General features: G+C 43.8%; 1 protein-coding gene across 17 annotated transcripts in view; it reads right to left on the reverse strand.

The window, feature by feature from the left end:
* Positions 1-14,463, reverse strand: part of RBFOX2 (RNA binding fox-1 homolog 2) — a 255,262-nt gene that overhangs the window by 7,745 nt on the left and 233,054 nt on the right. For 5 of the 17 annotated variants that reach the window (XM_037068241.1, XM_037068239.1, XM_037068252.1 and 2 more), the window contains 6 exons: positions 14,223-14,315; positions 11,365-11,425; positions 9,918-9,971; positions 9,705-9,797; positions 8,487-8,631; positions 1,644-1,686 (listed from right to left, as the gene is read on the reverse strand). In XM_037068241.1, the coding sequence (XP_036924136.1) occupies positions 1,644-1,686; positions 8,487-8,631; positions 9,705-9,797; positions 9,918-9,971; positions 11,365-11,425; positions 14,223-14,315 (489 nt within the window). Of the gene's footprint in view, positions 1-1,643; positions 1,687-4,816; positions 4,857-7,710; positions 8,016-8,486; positions 8,632-9,704; positions 9,798-9,917; positions 9,972-11,364; positions 11,426-14,222; positions 14,316-14,463 lie in introns of those variants that run through there. The other 12 variants (XM_037068246.1, XM_037068243.1, XM_037068247.1 and 9 more) reach the window with 8 other exon arrangements.

Here is a 14,463-nt window from a genome sequence, read left to right on the forward strand (position 1 = left end):
GGTTTGTCGAAGGAAAACGCTGTTACCTTTAAGATCCTTCTGTTGCTGTTAAAGTATCTCCGTTTTCCACGGCTCAGTGTCACCTCCTACGACTTTCTACTGCCCTCAGCCCGACCTGTCCCCATCTAATTAGCTTTGCAGCGCTGCCACGCTGGCCAAGGGACTTTTCAGCACACTCCTGCAGCTGCGTTCCACACGAGACACAGTGAAAGGGCTCCACACATCGCCGCTCCTGTATCTGACCCGTGTCTGTCACTCCATTAGCCTAATGTCCCAGTGGCAGACTGTCCCCTTGTCTGGATTTGAACCTAGCCTTTAGTGTTCTACTTTTGTTTTCAGTTTACATTAAAACAGGACTTCGGTGAGCATGTGATGTCAAGACACCTTCGTTCTACCTGGAAGAGGATGACATTACGTGACGTTGAGGAGCAGTGTGGGCTTTGAGACCAGCAGACAGAACGAGAGCTTGTTCCCTCTCGTGGCGCAGACTACAGAGCAAGAGCGGGCGCGGGCGTGTGGGGACATGGCCGGTGCAGCGCAGAAACCGCTGCAGCAGAGCCTGCCAACTGCCTCGGGCTGAGCGCAGGGCCTCAGACTCAGGAGACTGTCCCCGAGGCTGTCCCCACCGGATTCCAGCCCCTCGTTCCCTCGCCCCCTCCCCACCTCACTGAGAAGCGCTGCTCTAGACTGTTCTCCCGTGAGGGGCTCCTGAGGAGAGCTCTTACGTGGCGATGCGGCACCTTCGCTTCAGAGTGAGTGGGACAGATGTGCACAGACTTAGGAGAGTGGCACTCATGAAGAAAACTAAAGTGCTTAAATTTTCTCTTATTACTATTTAAAATTGGGGTTGGGAGAAAAAATTGCTACCATCAAAATGTTCTCTCTCACTTCTAAGATGGACGAGAGGTCACCTTTAGTGACCTTCCTAACACTCCACTCTCCCACGTTTCCCCAAAGTCACTCACTTCCAAAACCTCTCTGGAGAGCGACATAAATAAACTAACTGAACTATGAAAAGCTATCCTGGTATCCAGCTGCCAGGAGCAGCAAACCTGGTAGTGCGCTTTACCCAAACGAACTCGCTGACCTCGTACAAGGTGAAAGGGAAGTGGAAGGGAAATGGGTGTTTCCACTCTAGAGTCCCAACCTGTCTAGACGTTGAAGGCAACTTCAACCTCACGCAGCAGCAGCAGAGTCCAGTCACTGCTAGGGTCCTGCTGCAGGGCCCAGCCTGCGACTCAGGAGCCCGCTCTTTGGGCAGGTCTCACTTCCTCCCTTTTCTCACCTCTTTCACAGTAAGAAAATGTCCCCACCTGCTAAGACCTCCAAATATAAAAGACCAGTTTAAACACCAATGTCCAACGTGACCGACAGACTAGAAGAGGTGGCAGTACACTAACACGCCCGGTGCAGATATGTGGCAATGGGACGGGGCACTTAATTTTGGAGGCAGTGCCATCGTGTATGAACTTGACTGTGCACTGCTGAGGCAGCAGGGCTTAGATCACACGCTCACAAGTCTTGATTGTCCAAAAAGCCTCTGTTCCCATCTCTAACGTGGAGCTGGAATGGTTAGTATAATTCAATTTTTTTCACTGCAATCCACAATCTGATTGATTGGCAGGTCACACTGGCACTCCTACCTGAGGTATTTTAGCGCTAATGATTGGTTCCTGTAAGACTATTCTATAACAGAACACAGGAAGAGCAGTTCAAAAACACAGCTGTGGAAGGAAAACAATCATACAAAAAGCCCACTAAGGGGCCCACCAGCCTTTTCTTTCCTTTGGATGCAAGCATGCTTTTCAAGGATGAGCATTAGGAGCAGTTTGTTACCCAATGAAAAAGTGAATTAGGGTGAAATGTGCCTTTTCTACTGGTTCAAAAAAAGTGAGGAGGAGGGTGGACACAAGATCTACCTGCTATATCCCCAACCCTTATGGGGGGGTCACTTTACAAAGTACAGGCACAACTGCTAGATCAGTTCTGCAGAGGAGACTGTGCCATAAAAGAGACAGACAGGGAGAAAATGGCAGCAGGGGCTACGGCCTAAAAACAGACAGAGAAAAGAAAATTTAAAAACCTGCAAATTAATAGCCTAAATTAACACAACAAAACCAAACCAGCAACTCAAACTCTTTTCCTTCACGTCATCTGCTAAGCCCAGTGCACATTCTATCCCAGATAAATCCTCCACTCTTTCCATTTCTAACCTGCCCTTCTGAGAAAACAAGAGCTAAACGTACCTCCATAGGGTTCCACAGACGGAAAAAATGGACACAGAGAAACAGAACAAACTCAAGGTAAAACAACAGGGTTTCTGTGTGTGTGTGTGTATGTTTGTTTGTTTTTTAAGTTCAGGATGACCCAAACTTTTTTTTTTTTACAAATAACTTCTTTTTTAAAATATTTTATTTATTTATCTTTAGAAGGGAAGGAGAGAGAGAGAAATATCAATGTATGGTTGCCTCTGCCGAGGACACACAATACATTGTGTGTCCCCTGTCGGGAACTGGCCTGCAACCCAGGCATGTGCCCTGACTGGGAATCGAACCGCGATCCTCTGGTTCACAGGCCCATGCTCAAGCCACTGAGCTACACCAGCCAGGGCTCTGTGTGTGTGTTTTTAAGACACATCTTTGCCCTCTCACATATGGAAGAGGGAATATAAAGTTCTGAAAGATACGGTTATGTCAGGCCTCACTCAACAGTTATCTCCTAATGTATTCTTACTTTTCATTAATGGATATGGATATTATCACAGCCCTAATGACCAACTTTTTCCTCCAAGTAATTGCTTTAGGATTGGAACTAAAAGAGTAATAACAACATTATTATTACTTCTTTTCATTAACAAGGGGCCATGGATCAAACAAATATTTTGGTAAGGTCACTGAATTACTGCCGTTTAGCTTGATGCTGTAATCTAGTAAGTAGATAAAAAAATTCAAGGGTATTTTCTCAGCAAGTACAGAAAAATCATCTCTCTCTTAATGAAATCACATACTGTGAACTAAGGAAATGAGAGAACTATCAACAAATATTTGGTTGGTTGATTTAACAAGGAATAAGTAGGCAAACCCTATAAGGCAGAAGTAAGCCATACTTCAAAAACCCCCATATATGGAACATATTAGAAAAAAAACTTGATTTAAGAAATAATTCGCATGGAAAAGTGTGCTCTAACAGACCAGATTTCAAAACAACAACTTTAATAACATAAAGATGAGTTTCATGAGAATATGGATACTAATGTATGTGGGAGAATGTACATGCTAAAAACCACATGTAAATATGTACATTTAGGAAAGTGTAATTTGGTGTAAGACTAGGATGTATTTTCCTAATTCTCAAGTTTCACTGTGAGCATGGAAAAGAACATACTTTGAAAATCATCTGAGGAGAGATGTGAATTTCAATTAAATGCTGAGAGGCAATGCAATGTGGATTGGTTGGGTCTTGTGCATGGCTACACAACTAATTTACATAATCCAGAGTAAGTTACAATCTCTCTGAGAAACATATCTGTGAAGTGACAGGGCTGGGGCCAAATCATGCCTAAGGTGCCTTGCAGCACCTGTTAAACCAGAGGCCACGTGAAGGCCTGCTCTGGAGAGGACGGGCGTGCGCTGCTGCTTACCACAGGGCGGCTGCGTCCTCCTCTCCTTGGGGCCACACAGAGCCTCTGAGTGCATTCAGAAAGTGCACAAATGTTTCTGATCGCCAGGGTATTTTGGGCAGATTGCGAAAAATAATTCACTAAAAACGTACCCTTACTGATTTGGGGAGGTAAACGTGGAGAAAGCATTTCTAGAAAACTGTAGCCTAGGCCCAAGAAATAATTTCACAGTGAAGAATTTATCTCACAAATTGTTGCTTAATGACTGGTGCATAGACCGGCCTTGCGTTCAGGTAAAGATCACTTGGAGAGGTCCCAATAAAAGACTTCAAAACTCACAAACTTTAACTCTTTGTCGTTAGATCGCTTGGTCCATCTTTTAAATAACACATGACAAACTAATCACAGAGACTGAGCTACAGCTAGACAGGTTAAATCATGGATTACACAGTAGCACGGCTGGCAGAATCAACAGATCGTGTAAGACAGTCCTCTGTTTGTAAGTAAAGTCTAGGTCGGTGGCTATGCCACTCACTTTCCTCCAGATGGCTCTGAAGAAAAGAGACACACTGGCTGCGAACCTTCTGATGAGGAAGGCCTTAGGCAACGAGTGTCTGGTTTCCTCTCATCACTACCCCTCCTCTCCGACATCAGCTGCTGCATTCACTCCCATGGGCTAGTGCTCTCTCAACGCACATCAAGGAGGAAAACACAACCCAGAAAGCTTACTGCCCTCTCCGTCAGTCCAAGCTGTGATGATCTAAAGAGGGATGTGAAATGAGAAGAAGAGCAGAAAAGGGAGAACTGGCGTGGGGCTGAGCTGCCTTGTTATTTATGTACGCACACTGCACGGCAGGGGTGGAAGACTTGAAACCTCCTGATCATCTCGTAGATATATTAGTGACCCACAGAACATCTGTGGGGAGAGGGAAGGGAAAAGAATATGTCCAGTAGACTGACTCAGGCAATGGTCAGGAAATCTGAAGGCTTAGTTGTTGCACCCAGGGGCAAGCACAGTGGCAGAGAAGCATGCTTGCATTCCTAAATATATAAATATATATATATCCACAAGGAAAAAGAAAACAAAAATTAAATAAATTATATTTATAAAAAAACCAAACCAAACCAAAGAAACAGAAAAAAAAAGGCTGGCTTGTCAGGGGGTGGGGTCGAGAAGGCCCCAGTGTGTGTACTTACATAGAGGTCAGCACCGTAAAATCCGTCCTGGTAAACCACACTGCAGAAAATTCACACAAAAACAAAAACAAAAAAACAAAAGAACAGAAACACATTCCGGTTATTGAGGACGGCAGCATGCACATGCGCTCTACACGGGCAGGTGATGTATGAATACGGGCCCTGGGCTTGGGGCCAGGGCCAGCCAGCGAGGAGACGGGCAGGAGTGTGCACGCTGCTCAGCCCTAGGACGTGCGTGCGAGGAGGGAAAGGAGCGCCAACCTGGAACGACCACCCGCAGGTCGGGTCGGTAGAGCGAGAAGAAACCAACCAAGAGCCTTCTCAGAGGGCCTAAGATAGGTACTGAAACTCGGCTGGACTGGAAACATCAACTTTTCACATCTGGAGTATTTTTAAAATGAGCTTGCCCTTGGCGGGGAGTTTCTCTTTAAAGAGTCTCAAAAGGTGCGTGTATTGTGGGTGGGGGCGTGGGGGCTGAATGGAACCCAAAGAATTCCATTAAGGCAGGACACAGTAAAAGTATACTTCAAAATTATGTTTAGTGTTTTACTTTTCATAGTAATATGTGAATTCTTTCTGATATCCATACATCACCTGCTTTTTACCCTGCACATTAGACATGCGATAAGATTTGGCTGATCACACAAGCATGCAAAGTATTATTATTCAGCATTTTAAGAACCAATGCAACACCTCAGAAAAACAAGTCAATCAATTCTGACCAAAGTAAACAGAGAAATGTAATTAAAAAAAAAAAAACACAACCAAAAATACCCACAATGCATTGCTTTCACAAGCAGAGATAATGAGCTAATAAAGGTTAAGGTGATTGGTCCAAGGTCCAAGAATTGAAAGGTGCAGTGGGGATCCCAGATAGTAACAATATAATCCAGAGTGGGAAGGAGTCACTAGATGATTTTAAGGTTTTGTTTTTTTTTTTACCATAAGAACATTCACAGAATTCTGAAAAATACAATTGTTAACTGAGGTTTTGGGCATGACCTGTTCTATTTAAAAGAATAAAACAGAAAAGGTGGCTGGTTAGAAGTAGAAGGGTTTATTCTCCTGTTTAGAAAATTAATTTCTATCAAACACAGTACATGACTTTTTGTTTTAATCCTTAGCAACACTAAACTATTAAAATATAGATTTTGAACTTTTTGAACTCACAGATTTGGGGAAATTATATACACTTCTGCATGTAATTTCTGCACGACATTACTTTGGGACCAAGAGACAGAACGGTGGCAGAGATAAAAGATAAGACTGTCTTCTTCATATTTGTTAAATCAAGATTTGGTTATTTTAAATAAGAAGATCTGTTTATTGTTTATTCAACTAAACAAATGGTAAAATTTCACCACTACCTTCTCCGTTACGATAAACAAGTTAGCAAGCGGAATCATCAGACCGTATGTTTAACTTGAACATGAAATCCTTTCTTTCTTGTAGGCAGCGGGAAAGTCTCTGAATTGTACTTCCAGTGACATTTTGCTGTGTTTACAGGACAGCAGGGTCACAGTCCACGCTGCCTCGAACATGCAGTGCCTCTGAATCACATAGCAGGCAAGCTAAACTCACCTGTGACGTTCATTTAGCTAAGTTCTACCATTGTCAGAGTCTGCAGTTGCAGTTAAAGGACGGTATTAGAAAGTAATCTGCCTCTCAACTGCATTTTTGTAAAGAAAGAGACCTGTTCCTAGTGAGAAGGCTGCTAAAATGCAGAGCACTGATGCTGAGTGGTGATTAATTAGCCTTCAACTATTTCAGTACGGGGACAGAGGCAGGGATTAAAACACATTTCTTCTATGGAGAAAAGGGGCGGCATCACAAACACGAGTAGACTGCACACTAAGCCGCACCACTTACTGGGAATGCCCCCCGAGGGTCTAAAAGAATTCCCGAACACCCTGTATGGAACGCCACAGGAGGCTAGAACACAGTGAGTCACGATGGAATTAGTTTCCTCAGCCGAGAAGCAATTTTAGGCCATTCCCCATAAAATACTGGACTTATTCCTTGCCATCTTCCATGTAAACAGGCGGTTTAGTTAATAAAAAAGAAAAACATGGGCAATTAGTGTTCAATGTAATGTGCAGAAATTAATGTGATTAGACATAAAGATAAAATATGTTTGAGCAAATATACACCTGACACAGGCTTGGTAGTGAATGGGTTTTCAAGTTTGCCCTATATGCTGAAATGACCTGCATTTAACAGGAAGGAATTGAACCCTTCACACAGTGACTCAGGAATATCACAAACAGGGAAGCCCCATGTTTCTGGTGAGCGGCATCTCTCTGCAAACAGGATGGTAAACTCTCTCGGATCGAAATGGAAGACGCTTCATGAACAATTTTTCTAGTGTAGCAAAAGGTTTGCTTTTATGTTTTACTTGAGTATTTCTTGAGAAAACTATACTGCATCTTTATTAATGTCTTTAAAAAGAGATGTCAGAGGTTGAAGGGCAAAGGTCAAGAAGAAGAAAAAGGATAAATTAAAAGTAATGGCAGAAGATGGAGATGATGGAATGCATGGGACTTAAACATCTATGCCTGCAAACAGAAGTTTATTGCTAAAGCAGTTCCCTTCCACTGGCTTTTAGAGCCTGCCCACTCCAACACGCATACTTGCCTTATCTAATAAAAATGCTTTAGTTCTGTGTAATGGAGGCCCCTAACGGCACGTCCATTTGGTCTACGGATGAGGGCTAGACCGGCACACCTGAAAGCCAAGTTTGTTGTCAGGAAAGGACCTACAAAGGAGGCTCTTTCCTCTGCCACTATGTTTATTCCTCCGTAACAATGTGGGGAAAAAACCTGTCACAGGCAGAGAAAAGATGAAGAACACAAATGTCACATTTTTAAGGAAGAAAAATCCTTGACACAACTAACTTATAAAGAGTGCACTACAAAGATATACATTTTAGGCTGACACTGAGAAACAAGTGAAAACAAAACCTGCCCTCTTCACTCCTTCTCCCCGTTCAGTGACAAAGGATTCATTTGTTGCTATGGAATCGTTCCACTGCGTGAGACACCCTCCACACAAAAATCAAAGGGTGAAGGATGCTCGGCTAAGTTACTCGTTTTACCATCATTCAGAAGCCAACTGTAGTTAATTCTTCCTACTGCTCCCTTTCTCCCTTGATTCAATTGGACTTGGTTCATCTTTGAATTAACCTCTTTTAATCCGTTTCCTACAAAGAAAGCAAATCCATTGTGGGTAACCAGCTCTGCCTCTCACCACCCAGGCAGTGAAACCCCGAGGGTGGGCACAGGTGCCCGCCTCAGCCCTGGCCCGGGGCGGTGCCGGGGGCGAGCACAGCAGAGGCAGTCTTGCACTCGTCTCGGTCTCTGCGGCAGTGTTAATCCACGTCCGTGCGGTGCCAAGTGAGCTCCATGCCAACACATTGCTGGTAAACACAAGGCAGCTCTGGCTACTGCCTTAAGCCGCTACCGTGAGGGCTTAAGGTGGCCAAAATGAAGATTTACATAATGAATTTACAGTTGTTATATTCTGACAATGGTATATTTTGGTTCTTGCCATCTGATCCATTCATTTGCAAATGTTCATAGGACCTACTAGGTGGCACATCAACGTCCCAGAAGGTACAAGAGGGCCATGGTATCTCCTTGTCCAGCTGCTTAGTTTGGAATCTAACACTTACCCTGGATAGGCGGGAATGGCTGTTGGAGGTACCGCTCTCACGGCACCGTACACCGTCCGCCCCCGGCCCCTCAGGTGGGCTCCTCTGAAAGCGGCCGCCGTGGTGGCTGCAGTTGGGTAAGGAAAGCCGGGAACTAAAGGGAGACCCAAAATAGGACGGAAATGTCAATCTGCATTCAACAGTAGGTGTGCAATCACAACATGCTTTGAACCAATTACAGGGAAGACGAAGAAGTATGCACAGCATCTCTCCCCTGAGAAAGAACAGCAAGAGACCCAACAGGCAGAAGGTAATGGTGCCATGCCTCGCTGATCACAAACCCCAAGTGCGTTTTCTCTGCTCCCTCCCAATGCTGGCACCACAATGCAGCTGGTGAGAAGCAGCTCAAGAAGCCCCAAGAACCGCTGTCACAGTAAGGAAGGGGACTTCATTTCTCTGAGCGGTTTAAGTGGATTGATAGAAACGCTTTCACTGGTCAATTATTCATCTTGTTTGTGAACATTATTATGTACACATCAAAATTACTCATCACAGAAATATCCTTTTGTAGTTTTAGAAGGTGCAAAACTCTAAGGCACGCAATAGTCTTCAGACATTTCAGCTCATTAGCCAACTTGAGTCTTTTATCTAAAATGTTTTACTCCAGAAACATAAGGGGAGAGAGATACGACCTCTCCCCTGTGGCCCTGTGGCCTGTAAAGAGGCAGGCCTTGTCTATGGGTCTGCTCTGAGTGTACTCTCCTCTGGAAGCCGTACGGAGACACTGATTCCAGGTCCCCAGAACTCTGTTTAATGATACATTTTTTCTGGGGCAAAAAAGGCTCAGGTCAACAGAGCTGGGAATAATCCTGGAGGTGCTTTTAAGTGACATTCAACCACAGGGCCCAAAGCTGACTTAGAGAGAACATGTATGATGTATTCCACAAATACTTCTTCTGCTTTATATCGAAAACATACTGAGATGTTCTTTACACGCCCTCACCCACCTCCGCCTTTCCCAACTCTCTATGCTTTGTGGCAATCTTCATGCTTGTCAGAAAGACTCTAGTAGCACAGGCTAAAAGCAGGGCAGAGCATAGCGGCAGTGCTCCCCGCCCCCCCACCCCCCAACGCCTCCTTTCCAGTTAGGTGTCATCACACTTAGGGGAAGAAAAGACCTCCCGCATGTCACTGCTCCCAACAGTCAAATTCCGCGCCAGGCCAACATAGGCTACTTACTGATTAAAGGAATGTAAGTGTTGATGCCCCCTCTTCCTGAGAGAGGCACTGCCGCGTCATTGCCTAGGGACACATCTGCTTGAAAGCTGGATGCTGACCACATTAAAAAAAAATTTAAAAATGCAAAAAGATTACAAAGAAATAGTTAATTGCAAAACAACAGATGTTGTTACAATCAAATAGCACACGTGGAAAGATCAACTTAAATGCTACCTGCATATAACTCCGGCCCATAAACAGCTCCAACTACTGGGCTTAATTTCCAACCTGAAAAACAAGAGAGGACAGTGAACACTTAGGATGACACAGGAATACAGGGCAAAGGAGCAATGCACAAGCTGGCTGCAGACATCTCTGAGCTTATTTTTGTCCTTCCCATCTTTTCTTTAGAATGCAGCTGGGGTTGAAGAGAGGGTGATGACATCTCCAGACCCAACTGTCTTTCCGCAGGTCTAGCACAGTGAAGGGATACTGAGGGGTGGGGCAGAGGGGGGAGGGGGGGAAAGGGGAGGAGAGAAAAAAATTGGGAGGGAAATAGGAAAATGGAAAGGGAATGAGGGAATGAGAAACAATTTGCCTCTCTCTCCTTTTACTTTCTTTACTTTCTTTTGGTCTACATTGGGTTTTTGTCAAAATTGCAGACACTTCCATTTTTGTAGTAGCAGTGAAAACAAGAGGTAGGGTGGGAGGTGGTGGTATAACATGATACATCATTGATGAAATATGTAGGGAAAATGCAAATTGTGATGAACTGTATCATCAGAAAAGCTGGGTTACACCCAGTACTAACAAACTTCTGTTTAAGACACTACCTAGCACACAGTGCCACTCAGCACTTAGATTCAAACTTTCACAAAACGCTAAGAAGGGAGAAATTCCCTCTTTTATTCTAGATGAGTGTTGCAGAACTCTAAAATATACAACAGGGAATGACTTGCTCAGACCAAAGCACAGCTGGAAGCCTTGGGACCCAATCCATTCAATTTCCTTTTCCCACAAGATGGTCTTGTAGAACAGTCTGCAAAACCACTATTGTACAACAGCGTAAAACTGCATCCCATCTTACTTAGAGAACACGAGTCTAGATTAAATTGGATAAATGATGTAAAATTTTGTCTCTGTTACACAGAATAGTGAACAGAAAATTTTCTTCCCAATGAAAAATATTTAAAACACTCACATGTAGTCATGGAATAGAAAATAGAAGACACCCCCCCCCATGGCTGTTACCTCTACAAAAAAGGAGAGCAAAGGGTCAACAACTATCCCACTCATGCTCAGATGGACAGGAACTAGCAGAAGCGGGAAGAGCTGGCAGGCACCCAGGGGTACCAAGGACAAGTCATGAGTCACAAAGAACCACGGCAGCCCCAGGGGGCCCTGACTGAGTCACTAGGTACCACAAATGACTCGTGCACACTGTGATTCAGACGAGCTCTACCGACACCACAGCACCTTAACTACTAAAAAAATGAGCTGAATTCTAAGAAAAAAGTTTAATTCTAAAAATAAAGCACCCTCCTCGGTTAAGAAAATACTTCGATGTAAATGAAACAAACTCTCATAAGCCTAAAATCAAAAGAGTCTTTGATGTCTGTGGAAAGCTCTCATATATATACAGAACAATAAATGACGTCATCCTGAAGATGACTGTAATTACCATTTGCATATGGTGTGACCATCTTCTTGTTGGTCATCACACGAGCTGTAGCATTGTTCACCTAAAAACAGAAAGAAGGGGTGGGGGAAGGAGACCACATTAAGGAACATGGAGGTGCTCATCCAATCACACACTCAGTTTAAAATGCAAATTTCAAAGCGCTGACTTAAATAATTAATATAGCAATATAAAATATTCATATACAGTATTTTAATGAAAGTGTTTATTAAATGAGGCTAACAAGAGTAAACTGCAGTTTCTCACTCTCCAAACGGAAAACTAGGGCCACTTTCCCGCCCAGTCCTCCAAGGACAAAGGGCGTTTGCAAACTCTTAGGAGATCTGTTACACGGGCAAGTCTCTGTGTTAAGGAAAAGGTAAGAAAACAGTAAATTAGAAACAACTGTTTTCACATGAACTCTGACGTTCATTAGTAAAATAGAGGCTTGCCACATGGGTCAGAAAACAGATTTACAGGAAGGTAAGGAAATAAATCTGTGGATTCCACCTATTCTAATGGTCAGCGTTTTGATGTTCTTGTGTCAGACTCTCCTGTTTGAAGTTGGCCAACCAACACGGGGGCTCAGACTTCCATGCTGACAGTCTTTAGAACCGCTGCGAATTTTCTGGACTGTGTGGTCGACCTGTCTGTAAAGAGAGTTTTCAGGAGGCCTTTCCATGAGGCACTTAAAAGACCTGAAGGAAGAACTGCTTTACAGGGCTGTCCACCTTCACCAGAGAACAGCACCATTTAAAGCATCTCAGGGTGCGGGGAAGAAGGGGAAGCAGGGACAGTGCTGGTGAAGGAAAGTGAAAGTGAAAGTGGCCTGAGTCAGGGCGCGGCTGCCCAGTGGCAGAACCAGCCTCAGAGCTCTGAGAGGGCGGGGAGGCCTCGCCAGACAGTCCCATTACACTGTGCTGTCAGGTCATAAAACTGGTCAGTTTTGAAAAAAGATTAGCAAACATACAAAATATAAATGTCTTATTTTGCCTCTGGGGAATTTACATTATTTTAAATTTGTGTGTCAATGATAAATTTGTGTCACAAAAAGACCAATTTTTAGGTAGAATTGGAACTAAAAAATGCTTTAATATGACTTTTAGGGTTTGTAGAGTGGTGATATGCCTATGCGAGGGAAAGAGCTTGAAACTCCATTTACTCTAGTTTGACCCGCCAAATACTATAAACATGTCACATTTAAAAAGAAAGAATGAGATACAACAATGATGAGACTGAGAGCATGCTGTTAAAAAACACACACACACACAAAAGAAAGGAAAACAATCACTTTTGGAAAGAAGGGACAAGTGAAGAGCGAGGCTCACAGACGGGAGTGAAAATGGGACAAGAGCTTACAGTAGCTGCTAGAGCAGAATGCACCCAAGCACTTAAAAGAAAAATGGCCAGAACCAATCAGAGGCCACCAGTCAGCAAAAGAGACCAATAGCTGCATGTAACAGAGAAAGGGTGGGAAAGGACAGCAGCAGAACTCGCGTGGATTGAACGAAAAGGCAGAGAAAAGAGAAAGTCAAGGAGGGTGTCACGGGCAGGAAGGAGAGTCACCAAGGGCAAAGACAGAACAGTCGCAGCTCTAAACAGAGGTATGGGAAAGAGGAAAAGTAGGAAAGGCAGCAGGGGCAGGAAATGCATTAATAAAACCAGCCAAATTGGAGTTCAGTAACTCTGAGTAAGATGTGCAAGGGGAAAAAAATCACCATGACGTCAGTATCAAACAGCTCAGACCACTACAAAACAATGTACATACAAAGTCCAGGCGGCATCACTCAATAGCATTGAAAAAGAAAAGGGGGGAAGGGAGAGGAAGAGGAGCGACAAGTCAAATCACATTTTGTTGTGTTAATGTGAGATGGCAGATGGACTTTTTCTTTCTTATTTAATTGTTTTGCAATTACATTTTATAAAGCTTCTTCTCTAGTGCTTTGGTTTCACTTACCGCCAAGGGGCACCATCGCCAGCATTGTGTATAGTTACCATGGAAAGAGTGAGTCAAGTGAAGGGCCCTAAATGCTAAACCATTGGAAAGGGAGGGGGGAAGAAAAGCAAAATATGCAGACATCTTACTCAAAATGGTGGCTTTTATATTTCATACTTTTCAAAACTGGGAGAGGGGCAAGGAGCCAGTTAACCTTCATCGCCTTTTTAGAAGGGCTGGTGAGCACCGGGTGGCCAACTCAGTTACAACGACAGTACACGCACCAGGCAACCATCAAACCCTCTGTGTGAGGGTTTCTTGACATTAAATATATTGGATGAGTTTTGGATTCTTTCCTTCCTCCCCACAACCTCTATGATCTTCTATTCCTTATTTATCACACACACGTGGAGGCGAACTGGCCTCCCGAGAGAGAGAGAGAGAGAGAGAGAGAGAGAGAGAGAGGGAGAGCGAGCGAGCACTGGCTGGCCCCTTGATTTATTACAAGATACAATGTTATAAATTGGAGAGTGACAGACATTTTTAAAGTTTGTTTTATTTTGGCCTGATCACAGGAATTTGGAGTCTCCCAAACTGAAGCAAAGGAAAAAAATCAAGAGAGCAGAAGGACGAGCACTTTGGAAGAAAAAGGTAAATGAAAAGTACACACACACACACACACACACACACACGCACAAAAGTAAACCAGACTTAAAACCCCCAAACAACAGAAAAGGCAGGGAATAAGGGTGAAGTGTTACTTTTATACATTTTAGTGCAAGGAGGTGAAGGACACAGAGACACAAACACACATACATGTGCCACACACACACAAAACAGGGTTCCAAATGTGAAATCAGTGAGGCAATACACAAAAAGAGAAACAAAAATATGAACCAGAAATTGAATTATTGAAGACATGCACCTCGATTTTACGGCCCTCTACCACGGTGCCGTGTAATTTCTCCCTGGCCCTGTCTGCATCAGCACTATTCTCGAAAGTTACGAACCCGAATCCCTGCATGCAGCGGGAGAAGGGGGGGAGAACATGCACATCGTTACATTGAAATACTGATCTCGTGGTAAACAGAGAAAAAAATATCATAGTGTGAAACTGACATCAGCAACAACTCAGCAATATGCTCCCGAAGTCACATTTGTGGACC

The sequence above is a fragment of the Sturnira hondurensis genome, unplaced genomic scaffold, assembly GCF_014824575.4.
Source record: "Sturnira hondurensis isolate 20B ecotype Veracruz unplaced genomic scaffold, ASM1482457v3 Scaffold0017436, whole genome shotgun sequence".
NCBI classification, from domain to species: domain Eukaryota; kingdom Metazoa; phylum Chordata; class Mammalia; order Chiroptera; family Phyllostomidae; genus Sturnira; species Sturnira hondurensis.